The 15,036-nt window shown below is 31.9% G+C and overlaps 1 protein-coding gene across 1 annotated transcript in view; it reads right to left on the bottom strand.

Moving 5' to 3' along the window:
* LOC118195176 (vesicle transport protein SFT2A) overlaps positions 1–15,036 on the bottom strand; it is a 30,107-nt gene that overhangs the window by 11,252 nt on the left and 3,819 nt on the right. The window contains exon 4 of the mRNA XM_035366432.2: positions 3,810–3,895. Coding sequence (XP_035222323.1) covers positions 3,810–3,895 — 86 coding nt within the window. The remainder of the gene's footprint in view (positions 1–3,809; positions 3,896–15,036) is intronic.

The raw sequence follows: 15,036 nt of genomic DNA, 5'->3' as shown, positions 1-15,036 counted from the left end.
CGAATATGTCAAAGTTTATGTATCAGTAACCATTACTCAGTGTTGGCTTCTTTCCAAATGTCTACTGTGTTGTTGCAGTTTGTCATTGTAATGAATGCCATATGTAAACTCAGGAAATTTCTTGAAATAAGAGTAACTCACAGACCACATGCAACCAATCCTCTGGTTATGACGAGGTAGTTCCAACACCTCTCATTGTTTGGAGTCACCAGTGAGGAATTCGAGCCATAATTTGGTTGGTAAGATTTTTAATTATTTTATTTCTTAGTATCGATCTTTCAAATGAAACATGATGCATGATCTAGGAAAAGCTTTAAAAAATTTTCTATTGCATGTAGTAAAGTTACCACACTTCTAAATAAATTTGAGAAATATTTTTCAGCAGAATTAAATAAAGAACATCTAGAAAATTTAAACTTGTCACATGATAACTCTTAAATGAATCCCTCAAGAAACTTAAACTCCAGACACAAAGATCAATGGTCTAATCTTTGATGGAAAAGAATATGATAAAGAACTACTTGCATGTGAAGAATGTAACGAAAAAATCATGTTTAAGATTGTTAGTAATAAAGAGAATTAAAAGTGATAAAGTTGTTGCAAATAGTGCTTCAATAAAGTTACCTAAAATAAATTTAGAAAAATTTTTTGGTGATCCTAGTAAACCACTAGAATTTTTTAATTATTACGATAATGCAATTCACTCTAATCTGGGTTTATCCAAAACAAAATTATGATATGTGTATTAAAAGTTTAGAAAAGAGGTTTGGTCGCAAAGATGTTATTACATCAAAATTTATGCAAATCCTCTTACAGTTTAAAACCAGTTAAAAGGTACATTCTAATGATTTAAGATAATTCTATGATCAGTTACAAATCTCTGTTAGAAATTTAAATAGTTGGATGTTACTAGCAGGTCATACGACCAGTTACTGAACTCAATAATTTTTAAATTGTTACCAGAAGATTTAGCTCTTGAATTTCATAGGAAAAGATCATCTGAGAAAAATACCAAAGTGAGTAAATTAAGTGAGTTCATTAAAATCAAAACTGAATGCAGAGAAGACACTATGTTAAATAACAACTCTGTAAGTAATGATTATGTGGCGGCTAATCTAAAACAGGTGTTCAAAAATATACTTAGTACTACTATTAAGAAAATTTTTGCTTTTCATGATACTTATAATGAACATGATTCTCTTGAATGTATGAAATACACTGACAAACAGAAACAAAAGCATTTAAAAACATTGAATTTGTGCTACCGCTGCTTTAAAAATAGGGCAGTTTACGGTAGAATAAGTGTAAAAACTTGTAAAATTTGTTACAAATCGCCCCATAATAAACCTTTTTATTTATCTAAAAACAAACCCGAAGTAGAGAATTATACTGCTTGGTCATTACTCATTTAAAAAAAAAAAAAAAAAAAAAAAAAAAAAAAAAGGAGAGAGAGAGAAGAAGAAGAAGAAGAAGAAGAAAGATTTGTCGAATCTTATTTGATTCAGGTTCCAAGTTGAGCGAGCTACTGCTCAAAAGCATTCGCAAAATAATTAAATTTCGCTATAAAAAGAATAAAAAAGTCAAAAGTTATCCATTTAGAAATAATTGCGAAGAAAAATAATTTCCTGTTAGTTCCATAACTTTCAAATGTAGAACTAATCCGTCAAAAAGCATATTTATTGGGGTTTATACAACAGATAAAATATCACATGACTCAAGCTCAGTTTCAAGGTCAACTATCTCCTTTTGTTACAGAATTTATGGGAAAGCAAAAGCGTTACCTAGCAGAGTATCCCTTAAGTGAATGGAAAATAAATGTTTTAATCGGAATGAGTTATTTGGTCTGTACAAACAGGCCTTAAAAGAAAAATGCTGGATATATTATTTTTAATTCTGACACTGTTTGGACAAACCATTTGAAAGCAGAAATCTTGAAATAGAAGTATTTCAAATATTTTTACTTGTTATGCTTCAGTTAAAGAAGTAGATGATTCAATTATCCTGTTCGACATTCAAACATTTTGACATCTAGAGTAATTTTTTTGAGAGACAGTGACTTATTATTGCAAAAAGATTCATAGGTTATTGAACTGTTTGAAAAGAACTTACATTTCAAGAATGCAAAATACATTGTTACGTTGTTATTCAACAACAGAAAATTTGAGCTTAAAAATAATTTCCTAAGCAGAGATTTTTGAAGTTCAAAAACTAACTGAAACATAATGATTAGTTATTTAGTGAATGAAAGGATAGCTATTCTGTTTGTATATTCCTGTAATTTGCCATCACAAGGCAACCAGTGCTGTATGTATCGTCTATGACTGTTCATCTAAAGACAAAGGTGCCAATTCTTTAAACGAATGTCTAATTCAGGGACCCAACTTGTACAGCAATTTATTAGATATCATTTTAAAATTCAGGTTGCCCAAAATAGCTTTTGGGACAGACATAAAAGGTGGGCTTTGTTCTATTTTGCTTCATGAAGATTAAAAAAAAATATTTAAAATTTATTTGGTTCAATAATGATGAAAATATGTCATTTCAAATATGCAAAATATCACAGTTACCCTTTGTAACTTGTTAATCACCTTTCACACTTGCAGCAACTATTAAATATCATATAAAGAAATAAAAGGAGGAATAGCTAATAATTGGAAGCCTTTTGTAGAAAATCATGTTAGAAAGGTACATAATTTAACTGCTCCTTCTCAGCGGCATGCAAAGGAATTGAAAATCCTGCAGATGTATCATGAGATGCAAAGTTGATAGATCTTATACACAACGAATTTTGGTTTTGAAACTTTCTCTTGAAGAGCATAGAAAAACTGTGGTGTGCATTACATCCAATAATCAAAATGAATTTGACCTTTTTAGTAAGTTTTCCCCCTGGAATAAACTCTAAATTGTAATGGCATGATGTCAGATTTGCAAAAAATTCCAATTCTTCACATTAAAAGTTGATGGAGTTTTAACTATTCCTGAACTGAATACAGTTTCAGATATTATTGTGCACTTAGTCCAGAAAAGTGAATTTAAAGTCAAAATCTGTGGCCCGTCGGGAAAATTCACAGATGTTTTCTGATCAAGTAACTAACTTTCTTGGTGTAGAGCGTAAATTACAAAGGGTTAAGGCATGAATTTTTATCGTCTCTAAAGTTCCAAAACCACCTGACACAAGAAAGCATTGTTTGAAGATTCGGTGCTCCCTCTGCCCCATATTTCGGGGGGGGGGGGTCTATGGGAGAATAGTATTAAGAAAATGAAAAATCAGTTAAAATGCATAATAGGAGTCTATTTGTTCCTAACATTCCAATAACACTTGCAGTGGTTCAGTGCCACATTCATATGATAATCCTACTATTAAATTTACATCTTAAATCATTATGAAATTTACATTTTTATTGGTCATACTCATGCTGAATTTTCTGAAGTTATATTGAAATATGTCTTTAACAATAATTTATGTATTTTGCATGTTTCTCCAAGCTTGAAATAAAATTTAATAAATTTTCTGCATTTGTCTAACTAATCATTTCAGCAATGGAGATGATATGGATTAAAAATATAATGTACAATTCATTTACATAATCAGCAACTACTTCTACTCACTCAACTGTCATAAAATTAAATGACAAATTATTACAAGCAGTTTGCAAAAAGTGAACAATTTTCATTATATAGAAGTATTCCTAAAGCAGGCACATCTTTTCATTTATGTGTTAAATCCAATATATTTACAAGTCGTAACCTCAAAAATATTAAAAAAATCTGACACAGAAGACGATAATGGGAAAACAAAAATAGCAAACCTGGCTAAAGCAGTAATATTTCCTAATGTATAAAATATTCCAAAAAGAATAAAGCCTTTTCCTGGAATCGCAAAACATGCAGAACCCTATAAGAGAAAGAAATACACAAAATAAATCAGAATGCAAATGTATTACATACCATAATTATTATGCTAAGGAAACATTTTCTCAATGATTTTATTTTTATATTTGTACAAAAGTTATCTTAACTGCTACTTCACACAGAGAAGAAAATATGTGCTGCTACTCTGTATCTAAAGCAGAACAACATATTCTGAGCATTCTGTAAAACAGTAATAAAGCAGTTACATGCGTAAACATATTATAAATGGGTTAACGCATGCGCGTTTAATGTTTAACGGACGGTATAAGCTAGGCTAAAATTATCCAATTATCTATTTCAGTTAATGTTGCAGATTGTGTTGTTCCTTAATCTTCGAATTGGATCTGGCTTATTATTTTTTGCAGATTGTTAGAGCAATTTTATAAAAAGTAAGTTTGAACTTTCGATTATGTCAAAAACAGTTTCCAATTCTGGAGCTGCCAAAGGATCTACAAAGCGAAAGTATGTCTCAGTGTCCATTAAACAAAAAGTGGAATTGCTGCAAAAAATGGATAAAGGCATGAAGAAAGTGACAGAGGTGATTTGTTTCTCTAACTATTCTGAAATCTGTTTATCAATTTTACGCTGCTCTGCGGGGAGGGGGAAACGTTGCGGGGCGCAATGAACTGGAAGTTGATCTGTCAGCATTATCATTATCTTCAGGGCAGATGTTTTTATTTTATTCGGCTTATAATTCTTTACTAAATGTAGTATTTCATCATCTATGTACTCCGTCTTTGTTATGATTTAAATCAAATTCCTCATCATTATAAATATCACGAATACAAATCAAATAGTTTTCTGGTTGCAATTTTCTAATTTCGGCTATGCGAAATGTATGCTTTACACGCGTTGAAAGAAATGTTTAATAAAGTAAACAAATAAATACTATTAAGCTTTTTTTTTTGTAATTTTTGATACCCTTTAGATCACAATTGCTCATTATTTTATAAATTACGGTTTCATATTTTTAATTTTATAATTTCACATGCCATCTTACCAGATTTAAACTGATGATCTATAATCTGAAAAAAAATCGATAATCCGGAATCGCCGAAGTCCCGACGAGTCCGGATTAAAGACTTTTGACTGCATTTGCGTTGCAGGTAACAAAATCCAAGCCATAATTTATTTGAGTGACGAGATATCTGTCATAAATCTGAAACACATATCAAATTTCTCTATTGAGAACAACTATAATATTGACCTAATTTCTGCATTTGGAGAAACTATATCAGCTAATGTGGCTAGAATTCCTATATCCATCAGAAATGCTGATAATCCTAATTTATTGAAACCTGTCGAAATATTAGTAGCTTTAACAGAAAAACTTCATATTCCCTGCGTAATTACTCCATACGTTTATGATTTATTGACCTCTGAATCACATCTGCTTAGCACGATTTGTGATTGTGACACAGTGTCTCCATCACAGATACCGGAAGTGAGGAGTCATCAGTCAAAACAACTCAAAGGCGAAAGCCGCGCTTGATTTATTTATGACAGGAGGAGAGCAAAATTTAGTCATAAGTTGCATTCAGGGCGAAAACGAAAGTGAGGATACATTAAATGTGAATCAGCATTTAGATGCCAGTATTTTTAAACAACAGCAAAGGGAATGTGAGACATTACGCAATATCTATAAAGATGCGCGAAGAAATAAAAATAAATATTTTTTAATGGATGATTTGATTTTTCAGACCGAAAGCATTTCCGGAGAACATGTTAGTCAATTGGTATTACCTAAAGTTAGAAAGGGACAAATTTTAAAATTAGCTCACGAATCTATTTCTGCAAATCATTTAGGGATGAGAAAAACAAAAGAAAGGATTCATTATTCATTTTATTGGCCAAACACGTCATGAGATATTAAAGAATATTGTAAAACTTGTAAAGAATGTCAATTACAAAGTAGAGAAAGAACCAACGATCGTATACACATAGTTTCATAGTTCGAATGGAAATTCAGTTCAGCGACTTGAATTTCCATTCAACGCAGTAAATGTAGATATAATCGATCCAATTGAACCTCCATCAGCACGTAAACACAAATATGTACTATGTTTAGTCGACCAACATTCTAGGTGGCCAGAAGCTGTCCCTTTGAGAACAATTACAGCAAAATCAACATGCAACGCATTGTTAGAAATCTTTATGAGAATGGGCATACCTCTGGTAATAGCTAACGATCAAGGTACCAATTTTGTTGCAGAATTAACACAAGAATTTCATGCCAGATTAGGAGCAAGTCCTAGATTTGCAATACCAGGACATCCACCAGGACATCGCAATACCAGGACAGGAAGTTCGGGATTAGTTGAACGGTATAACCAAGTTCTAAAACGTATGCTTCATCATATCATTACAAACGACTCTAAAAATTGGGACAAACACATACCATACCTGTTATTCGCTTACCGCGAAATTCCAAATTGTACTACGGGAGTATCCCCATTTAAATTAATGCATGGAAGAGAGACCAGAGGTCCGTTGTCAGTATTAAAATCGTCATGGTCAGGAGAAATTCCATTACAAATAAAATTGGGTAAAAGTGCTATTGGTTATCTACAGGAACTAAAAATGAATTTAGAAATAGCAGCAGAGCAAGCATCTATAACTGCAGAATTGAAACAAGGTGCATATGCAAGATATGCTAATCGAAGGGCTATATATAAAGAATTCAGTCCTAGAGATCAAGTGTACCTGCTGATTCCAGTAATAAATTATATGCCAGATGGACAGGACCTGCAGAAATAGTATCTCGTCATAATCCAGATTCTTACAGAGTCAAACTGACAGATGGTACAATAAGAAGAGTACACGTAAATAAAATTAGAAAATTTAATCCAAAAGTACAGGCAGTAGGTGTAATATTTGAGAACAAAGAAGAACTAGGAGAAGTCCATTCCACACCCAGTGCGAGTAACAAGTCCGATCATTTTCATCTTAGTGAAGTAGACTTAAACCATTTAAATGATGATAAAAGGAATGACATGATGAACTTGTTAAGAAAATATGAAAACTTATTTATAAATAAGGTACAAATTGCCAAAGTAAAAGAACATAAAATAAGATTAAATGACACTGAAAGAAAGAAGCCATATGTTTATCGAATTCCAGAAGTATTGAAGCCTCAAGTAGATAAACAAATCGAAGAAATGTTGTCAATGGGATTGATTGAAGAAACCAACGCTGAAATTTCGTACCCTATTGTATGCGTTATGAAGAAAGACGGTAATCTTTGCCTTTGTGTTGACTTTAGATCCCTTAATGCAGTAACGAAACCAGATGACTTCCCTATGGAAAATCCTAAAGAGCTCTTATTCCACATTGGAAAAGCCAAAGTGATATCCAGCATTGATTTACTCAAAGGCCATATTATTAGAAAGAGAAAGTCAAGAATTAGCATGGTTAAGACACATCGAGCTCAGTATCAATTTAAAGTCATGCCTTTTGGGCTACGCAACGCCGATGCAACATTTCAGAGAGTGATGAACTAGGCCCTTGATAAATACAAAGATTTTTCTCGAGCCTACGTCGATGACATAGAAATTTATTCAAATAGTTGGAATGAATATTTAGTACATCTTGACAGCATTTTTTTAAAACTGTTAGAACTACAGTTTTCTGTAAATCTCAAGAAGTGTTCCTTCGCTAAAACTCGTATTAAGTATCTAGGACATATCATCGATTCCGGCAGTCATCGTACAGATACAGAGAAAGTGGAGGCTATCCAGAAATTAGCTAGACCTCAAACAAAAAAACAATTGAAAAGCATTCTAGGCCTATGTAATTATTACAGAGATTACATTCCACATTACGCCGAAACAGCTTATCCATTAACCGAGCTCACCGAAAGAAGAAGTCCTGAAGAGCTGTGCTGGACAGAAAAACACGACGAAGCATTCAATAAATTAAAGAAATGCCTAATGGAAGCACTTAGTCTTTATACCAATGTTCCAGGGTTACCTTTTATAATTCAATGTGATGCATCTTCAACAGGTGTTGGAGCCTGCTTATCTCAAAGGAAAAACAGAAAGTTGTACCCGATTAGTTACACCAGCCAGAAACTAACCAAAACACAACAAGCATGGCCAACTATTGAGAGGGAAGCTTATGCTGTTATTTGGAGCTTGAAAAAGTTTGAAACTTGAATTTTTGGATCACCTGTGGAACTGATAAGATCACAATCCGTTAACTTTCATCACAAAGAATGCACCACAATCTTCTAAGTTACAGACATGGGCTTTAGCATTACAAAAGTATGATACTACAATTTCACATTGCCCAGGTGGTAAGTTAAGCAATGCTGATGCGTTGTTCAGACTAGAGACTATTGAGTGACTTGTGTGAAAGAAAGAACTTTTCATAGACATTTATGAACTTTTAAGATTATTATTTTTTTATGTGTGTGTTTCTTTTTTAGCTACTCTCCTAGAAACTTTTAAGTATACCATAGAAACTTTAAGTATTCTATTGTATTATAATTGTTTCATTACTAATTTTTAATTATTTATATGTTACAGTTTTAGAAGAAGTCTTGTAGTAGAAGTAATCTGTATAAGTATTGTGTTATGTATCTTTCAACTTCAGTATTGATTGATTTGTAGACTTTAGTAGGTAGGTAACTCTTTTGTTTGACGTCACCATAATTTGTCATATTTCAATAGGCTTTCACCCTATTTCAATCTTGGATGGGGGATGTGATGTATGGGTGACACCAACCAACGAGATGTATAGAGGGCGCTGGCTCTTAATCTGAAGGCGCCAAAAGTTTTAGTTTCCAAGAGGGAGACCGACAGAGAGGTCATACGGAAGGTTCGTGGGAGCCATTAATGAAAACGAAATTAACTTGTATTACTTTATATATTTCAGTTATTAGTATTGTAGTTTAGTATTAGTTTTGTGTTTGTGAAATAAATGTTTAAAATACAAGAAGGTGGAGTTATTTCTCTATGGGGCGGTGGATGAAGAGACGGATGATATCACATATACTAATTAACTGATTTGAATGTTATTAATAAAAAAAAAAATTTTCATTTTTTGCCTAATGGAATTTCAATCGTCCCAATGCACTAAACCACCAAATATGATAACATGTTTACTTCACCTCATAAATGTAGCTATGCAATGATTTCATTACAGATAAGCAGGTAGAATGTGCACTGATCCTATAATTTTTCCGTTGACATTTTAAGCTGTATTTTTATTGAAGTAATTAACATACATATGTACGGATTACTTGCCAAATGATGAAAAAAATGTGAATTCTTCCAAAATTATCACCCACACTGAAGATTATGTTTGGGAAATTTCAAAATGAGATTCTATTTTACTATTACTAATGAACTAAAATTCGCTGCAACAAAAAACTGCATTATAAAAAGAAAGGTTTACAGAGAGGATTCAAGCTCAAAGGTTTGCATATTCATACACTGATAGTTATTTGATTCACTTATTTCTGCACCACGTGGGATCAAGAATTAAAAAGACTGAATTACTGCTGGTATCTTGGTAGAATTCTATCAATTTCAATTGTCAAATGGTGTGAAGTCTAAGAACTGGAATAATTATAAGTATTATTACTTGTGAATTTCTGTATTCATTTTTATATTTCACATTTAGTTCAGATTTAATAAAATAATTTTTAATAAGCCATATTTATTATTATGTATTTCTCTCTGTATTTACATATCATGTCACTATTTACATTTGGTATTGGATGGCTACTTGTTAACCAAAAAAAAAAAAAAAAATATGTAGCTATTTATCATAACCTCAACAAAAATCATTTTGAAAAATGGCTATTCAGTATTTAGTTTATTATGCTGTAACAGATTTCTTATCAATAAGCATCTCTTGTTACCACAAAATTAAGAGCAATACTTGCTAAAGAATACATTTTTATATTTAACTTAAAATAGACAATTCAGCAATGACAACACGCTTTAGTTTGCTTTTAAATTTTGTGGCAATTTTTGTAGAAATAAAAAATGCTATGCCACTGTTAAGGGCATAGTAATAAACTAAGGCTTAGCCAAATGCTGAACAGCAGTGTAAAGCATTCTTGATGAGTCATTAGGTTATCAAGCTACATCTGATGCTAACAATAATGTGTGGCAATGCCTCCTACTCCACTGACAGAAAAGTATCGAGTTGTAAAAAGTAAGGGCTATTTACGTTATGTTTAAATTGCATGGTAAAAACAAAATGTGTTGCCATAATGTTTTGTGTTATTGGAAAGAGAATCTTTCCCTCTACAAGTTGGCATATATGATTTTTTTGTCTGAGTTAATTTTTGTTATTTTTCAGATTATTAAAATGGAATGTCAAGTTGACAAAAATAAGCATTTCTGACACCTTCTTCTTTTTGCGTTTAATCAAAGCGCCTATGCTGCAGAAGCTGCCTGAGAGATTTGTAAAGTGTATGGAGAAGATGCAATGCCTGAACGAACTGCAAGAAATTGGTTTCCCAAATTCAAAAATGGAAATTTTGACATCGAAGACACTGCTTTTTCCACATCCCCTTTTATGGATGAAGATCTGTTTTTGCTCGCGGTGTCGCTTGTTTATCCCGGCTTAACCCTTCCTTGCGCTACTTCATGTTGGCATAAAGACACCATTTTTTGTCGCCTGTAATAATTCGCTAAAGAAAGTGCTTCTTGTGTCTATGAGTTGAGCGATGACGGGCAAGCAAACTGGCAGAAATTGTAGATCGTTGTTTGTGCTCAAAAGGTGCGATACCCATACTTTGAGTTTTTGGATTTTTCCATAGATTTTTAAGTGGTTTGGTGTGTGCGTGTTCATACAGAAGTTGATATTCAAATGCTCTTCATCAAACTCATTTGGTCGTCCAGAACGAGCAGTGTCTTTGAGGTTGAAGTTTCGACTTTTGAATTCAGCAAACTAATTTCTTGCAGTTCGTTCAGGCACTGCACCTCCTCCATACACTTCACATATCTCTTGGGCAGCTTCTGCAGCATTAGCACCTCGATTAAGCGCAAAAAGATGAAGCTGTCAAAAATACTTATTTTTGCCGACTTGACACTTTTAATGATCTGAGAAATTACAAAAATTAGCTCAGACAAAAATATCAAATATGCCATCTTGTAGAGGGAAAGATTCTCTTTCAAACAACACAAAACACTATGACAATACATTTAATTTTTACAGCATAATTTTAAACACAACATAAATGGCCATTACTTATGTTTCAACCCAATATTTAATAATAATTATTTTCCAATGTACAGATCAACTTATCCAAATGATGTCTTTACTCGCTTTCTAATAATAATCTCTGCACCCAAAGAAAAGTTAGTACCATTAATTATTAAACTGAAGATTTCTGAAGAGTTGTAAAGAGTCACAACAAAACCTAATTCTTTTAACAAAATTTAATTCATCAGCAAACACTTGCATGAAAGATCTGCAAATTAATATGCAATAGGAGAAATGGGCTAGTGGTCAAAATATATTTTTAAGTGCTCCAAAACTAGCTTTTACAGGACCTTAATAGAAATAAAAAATATATTGCAGCAAAACTTAAAAGATAATTTATTTAAATTTTACTTACTTATAATGTGAACTAATATACTACATCATAGCTGTCAACTTTGAAATATTAAAAAAAAAGGAGGGTTTTGTGTTCTATGGTGAAACTATTTCAAAAAGAATTCCAAACTGATTTTAATCAATTTTATAATGCATGATTCCGATTTAGACAATTTTTAATATTCTAACGTAAAACATATTGCCATAAGATCTTTGACCAATTTTATTTTATAATTTTCTTACACTTTTATACTAAGAAAATCTTGAGTAATGAAGGAAAGGTTTTATTTATTAAAGCCTTTTAAATAATGAAGAAAATAACATTAATAATTAACACGCATACAGAACATATCACATAATGTGATTGTAGTTAATATTATCATTCGGATATTGTTATCGAACTGCTGAAGACCCACTCGAAAAAGTTGAAAATTCTTCACTTACTACTGTAAGTAATTCTGTAAATATGACAAAAATATTATAGAATAAATTTTTTAAATTGAAGTAAAGTCACAAAATAAGGTCAAAATAGATTGTAAAAATTGGTAAATGACAAAGAAATTTCCCCACATAAGGGATTAAGTCATCAAACAGCTTGATTTCAGTTTTAATCAAACATTTAAAATTAAAGGGGGGCAATCTTAGTTTGACATAGATTGTGAATAACTTTTTATTACTTATTGTGAATAGCAACTAGTATCGATTTTGACAGCACTCTCCTTCAGGGAGTGTGTGAATTCTGCAGAATATTTAACTATTTCCTTGCTCATTAAAAAAAAAAAAAAAAAAAAAAAAAAAAAAAAAAAAAACAACTACTACCACGTCTTCAAATGAGGGATGCCCTGCAAGTATTAAGATTAGGAGTTCAGCGTCGGTCAAATAATTTCCAGGAACATTATGAACCATTCACAAATGAACTTTTGCATTGAAGATATTGTGAACAGTTCATAATTTTTTTTTTTTTTTTGTCTTTTCCTATATAAAATTCTGTAAAAGTAAATGCTATTTATATATTTCTAATTACAGTATTTATATTAAATTAGCTAAATTCCATACCTACTTAAGAAGGGCATTTTTCTCTCAGTTTTTTATATTTGTAAAATAGCCAAAGACAAGTCCCATTAAACAGCACTAACTGTACTGTTGTATCAATAAATTTATTAATGTACCTTATACCAGGGTTTCTTAAACTTTTTTCAGTCGCAACCTATTTTTTATCACGGAGATTTTTTTTTGCGACCCCCAGGACCCCATAATATTTATAAAAATTTTGTGGGACCCCATAAGTATTGCTCAAATCCAACATGCGCTTGAGTAAAACTGTCAATTTTTACACTTTTCTGTAATATACTATTGCACTTTTAGGTCATCGACTTTAATTTCTAATTTTAAGATGTAGAACAATGCAAAAATTTTAAATAAGTAACAGACAAAATGAAGCGTCACGTTCAAAGCAAGGAAAATGAACATTTATATTTTAAAAAGAATGCATCGAAACGTTTTCGTTTTTTCCTTTGTCTGTATTGTCTTATCTTTATCTATTTTCAGATACATTGTGTAAAAATATTTGGTAATTGTGAAATTATTATAATAAGTTAAAGAAATATCAAAACTGCTAGAATTTTTGGTGACACCCTGCTGCAGGTCCCGTGACCCCCTCAGTTTAAGAAACCCTGAGGTAAAAGATTAAATTAGTAGCATAAATTAATTTCCCTTCTCTATTCTAAAAATAGTAACCTCTCTTTGCACTGCGTCATTTTAAGATTAATCCATGTCATATGCCTTTTACATAATTCTGATGATGTAAATGGAACTAAAACTCCAACAGCCAATAGTAATTTTATAGCAACATTAACTATTCAATCAAAATGTATTGAGAACCAACATAACACACTTGCTTTCTATGCTTCGGCCTAGCTGAACTGCAGTCTGTCTGTTTCTTCTATCTTACTGCAAATTTATCTAAAATGTAAACTTTTTGGAATAGGCACATTTAATGTGCCAACTTATTTGTGGCTGCAACATGTTTACTGAAATAAAATTGAATTAAATATAACTTAACTGCTCAAATTTCTTATTCATTGTGAATCGGTGTTTCACCATTCTACAGCATCAAAATTCTAGATTCAACCGCCTGCATTCTACTACAGAATCTTTTACATGTACATACATATATATATATATATATCATGAGGTAGAAGTATCCAGATATCTAAACACTACAGATTATATGATTACAAAATATATACACAAAATAAATCATTCTTACCAAATCAACAGATGGAAAGCCATAATGTGAATTGTGTTTGGCAAGAATAACAGAAAAAACATATATATACACACGGACCTTAACCTTTTAACTGTCATGCCCGAGATTAGCACTGGTGTTCAAAAATGTCACCCCCGAGTATTTCTCGGGGTAATTTTTTTTTTGAGTGCATCGTATTGTCATACCCGAATATATATCGGGAGATGTTTATTTCGGCTACATTTGGTTTTTCCAATAAAAAAATTTGACAATTTGTATACCCAAATCATCAAAATAACTTGACAGTTAAAGGGTTAAAAAGGTACTCCAGAAATTAGTACCTCCCAAAGGCAATAATTCTTCTGGACATTGCTTTATTGAATACACATTATCCAAATTTTGTGTTAAAATACAGAATATGTATTTTTTTTTAATTGTGATCTAATTATTTTTACCAACTTTCTTCCCTAAAATCTCATTAAAAGATTAAAGAACTTAACTGGCAGTAGTGGTTCAAAGGATACCCATAGACTGCAACTACTACGGATTATCCGTAGTTTCTATGGAAGTTCATGAAAAACTACAAGCTACAAAAAATATGGAAAAACAACGGATTTTACAGAAACAGAGTAGGAGAACCAGTATGAAAAACGGAACCAACTAATTCATCCGATGATTGGCTGAATACTCGTGTCATCATATATCACGTGTTGAGTGTGTTGCTGGTTTTGAAGAATAGCCATTTGTAGATCAGTAATTCCAACCGCTAATGACTTGTCAATAGTTTCCCCGCAGCATCTGTCTACTTTGTCTGTCTCCCAGGTTCTTGCTGCTGCGTGTTTAGCCTGACTTCGGCTCCACTGTTTGGATTACAGCGAGAGCTTAGTGTGCGTCTTGTGAACTGTGATTCAGGTGGAAGTTTTTTTTAATAATGCTACCTCGAACGAAGAAGCCAAAATTATCAAAGCAGAAATTTTAAGACTTATATTCTTCAGAATTTCCATGCATTAAAGCATCCGAAATTTCTGTGAATCACGAACACTGCAGTGTATGCAACAAAGACTTCTAGTTGCACATGGCGGAAAAGATGACTGTAAACAATATTTTTTTCCTCAAAAGCATATAGAACTTGGCACTGTAAAATCTAAAGAAATAACGAATTTCGTAATAAAAGATGACGAAACAGGTAGAAGCCGATTGCTATTTTGTTTGTCTGTATTGTCTTATCTTTATCTATTTTCAGATACATTGAGTAAAAAATTTGTTAATTGTAAACTTATTATATAATAAGTTAAAGAAATATCGAAACTGCTAAAATTTTT

The sequence above is a fragment of the Stegodyphus dumicola genome, chromosome 10, assembly GCF_044657685.1.
Source record: "Stegodyphus dumicola isolate Sdum_Otavi_A_Nest chromosome 10, ASM4465768v1".
In the NCBI taxonomy this organism is placed as follows: domain Eukaryota; kingdom Metazoa; phylum Arthropoda; class Arachnida; order Araneae; family Eresidae; genus Stegodyphus; species Stegodyphus dumicola.
This window is presented reverse-complemented; position numbering and strand designations above follow the sequence as displayed.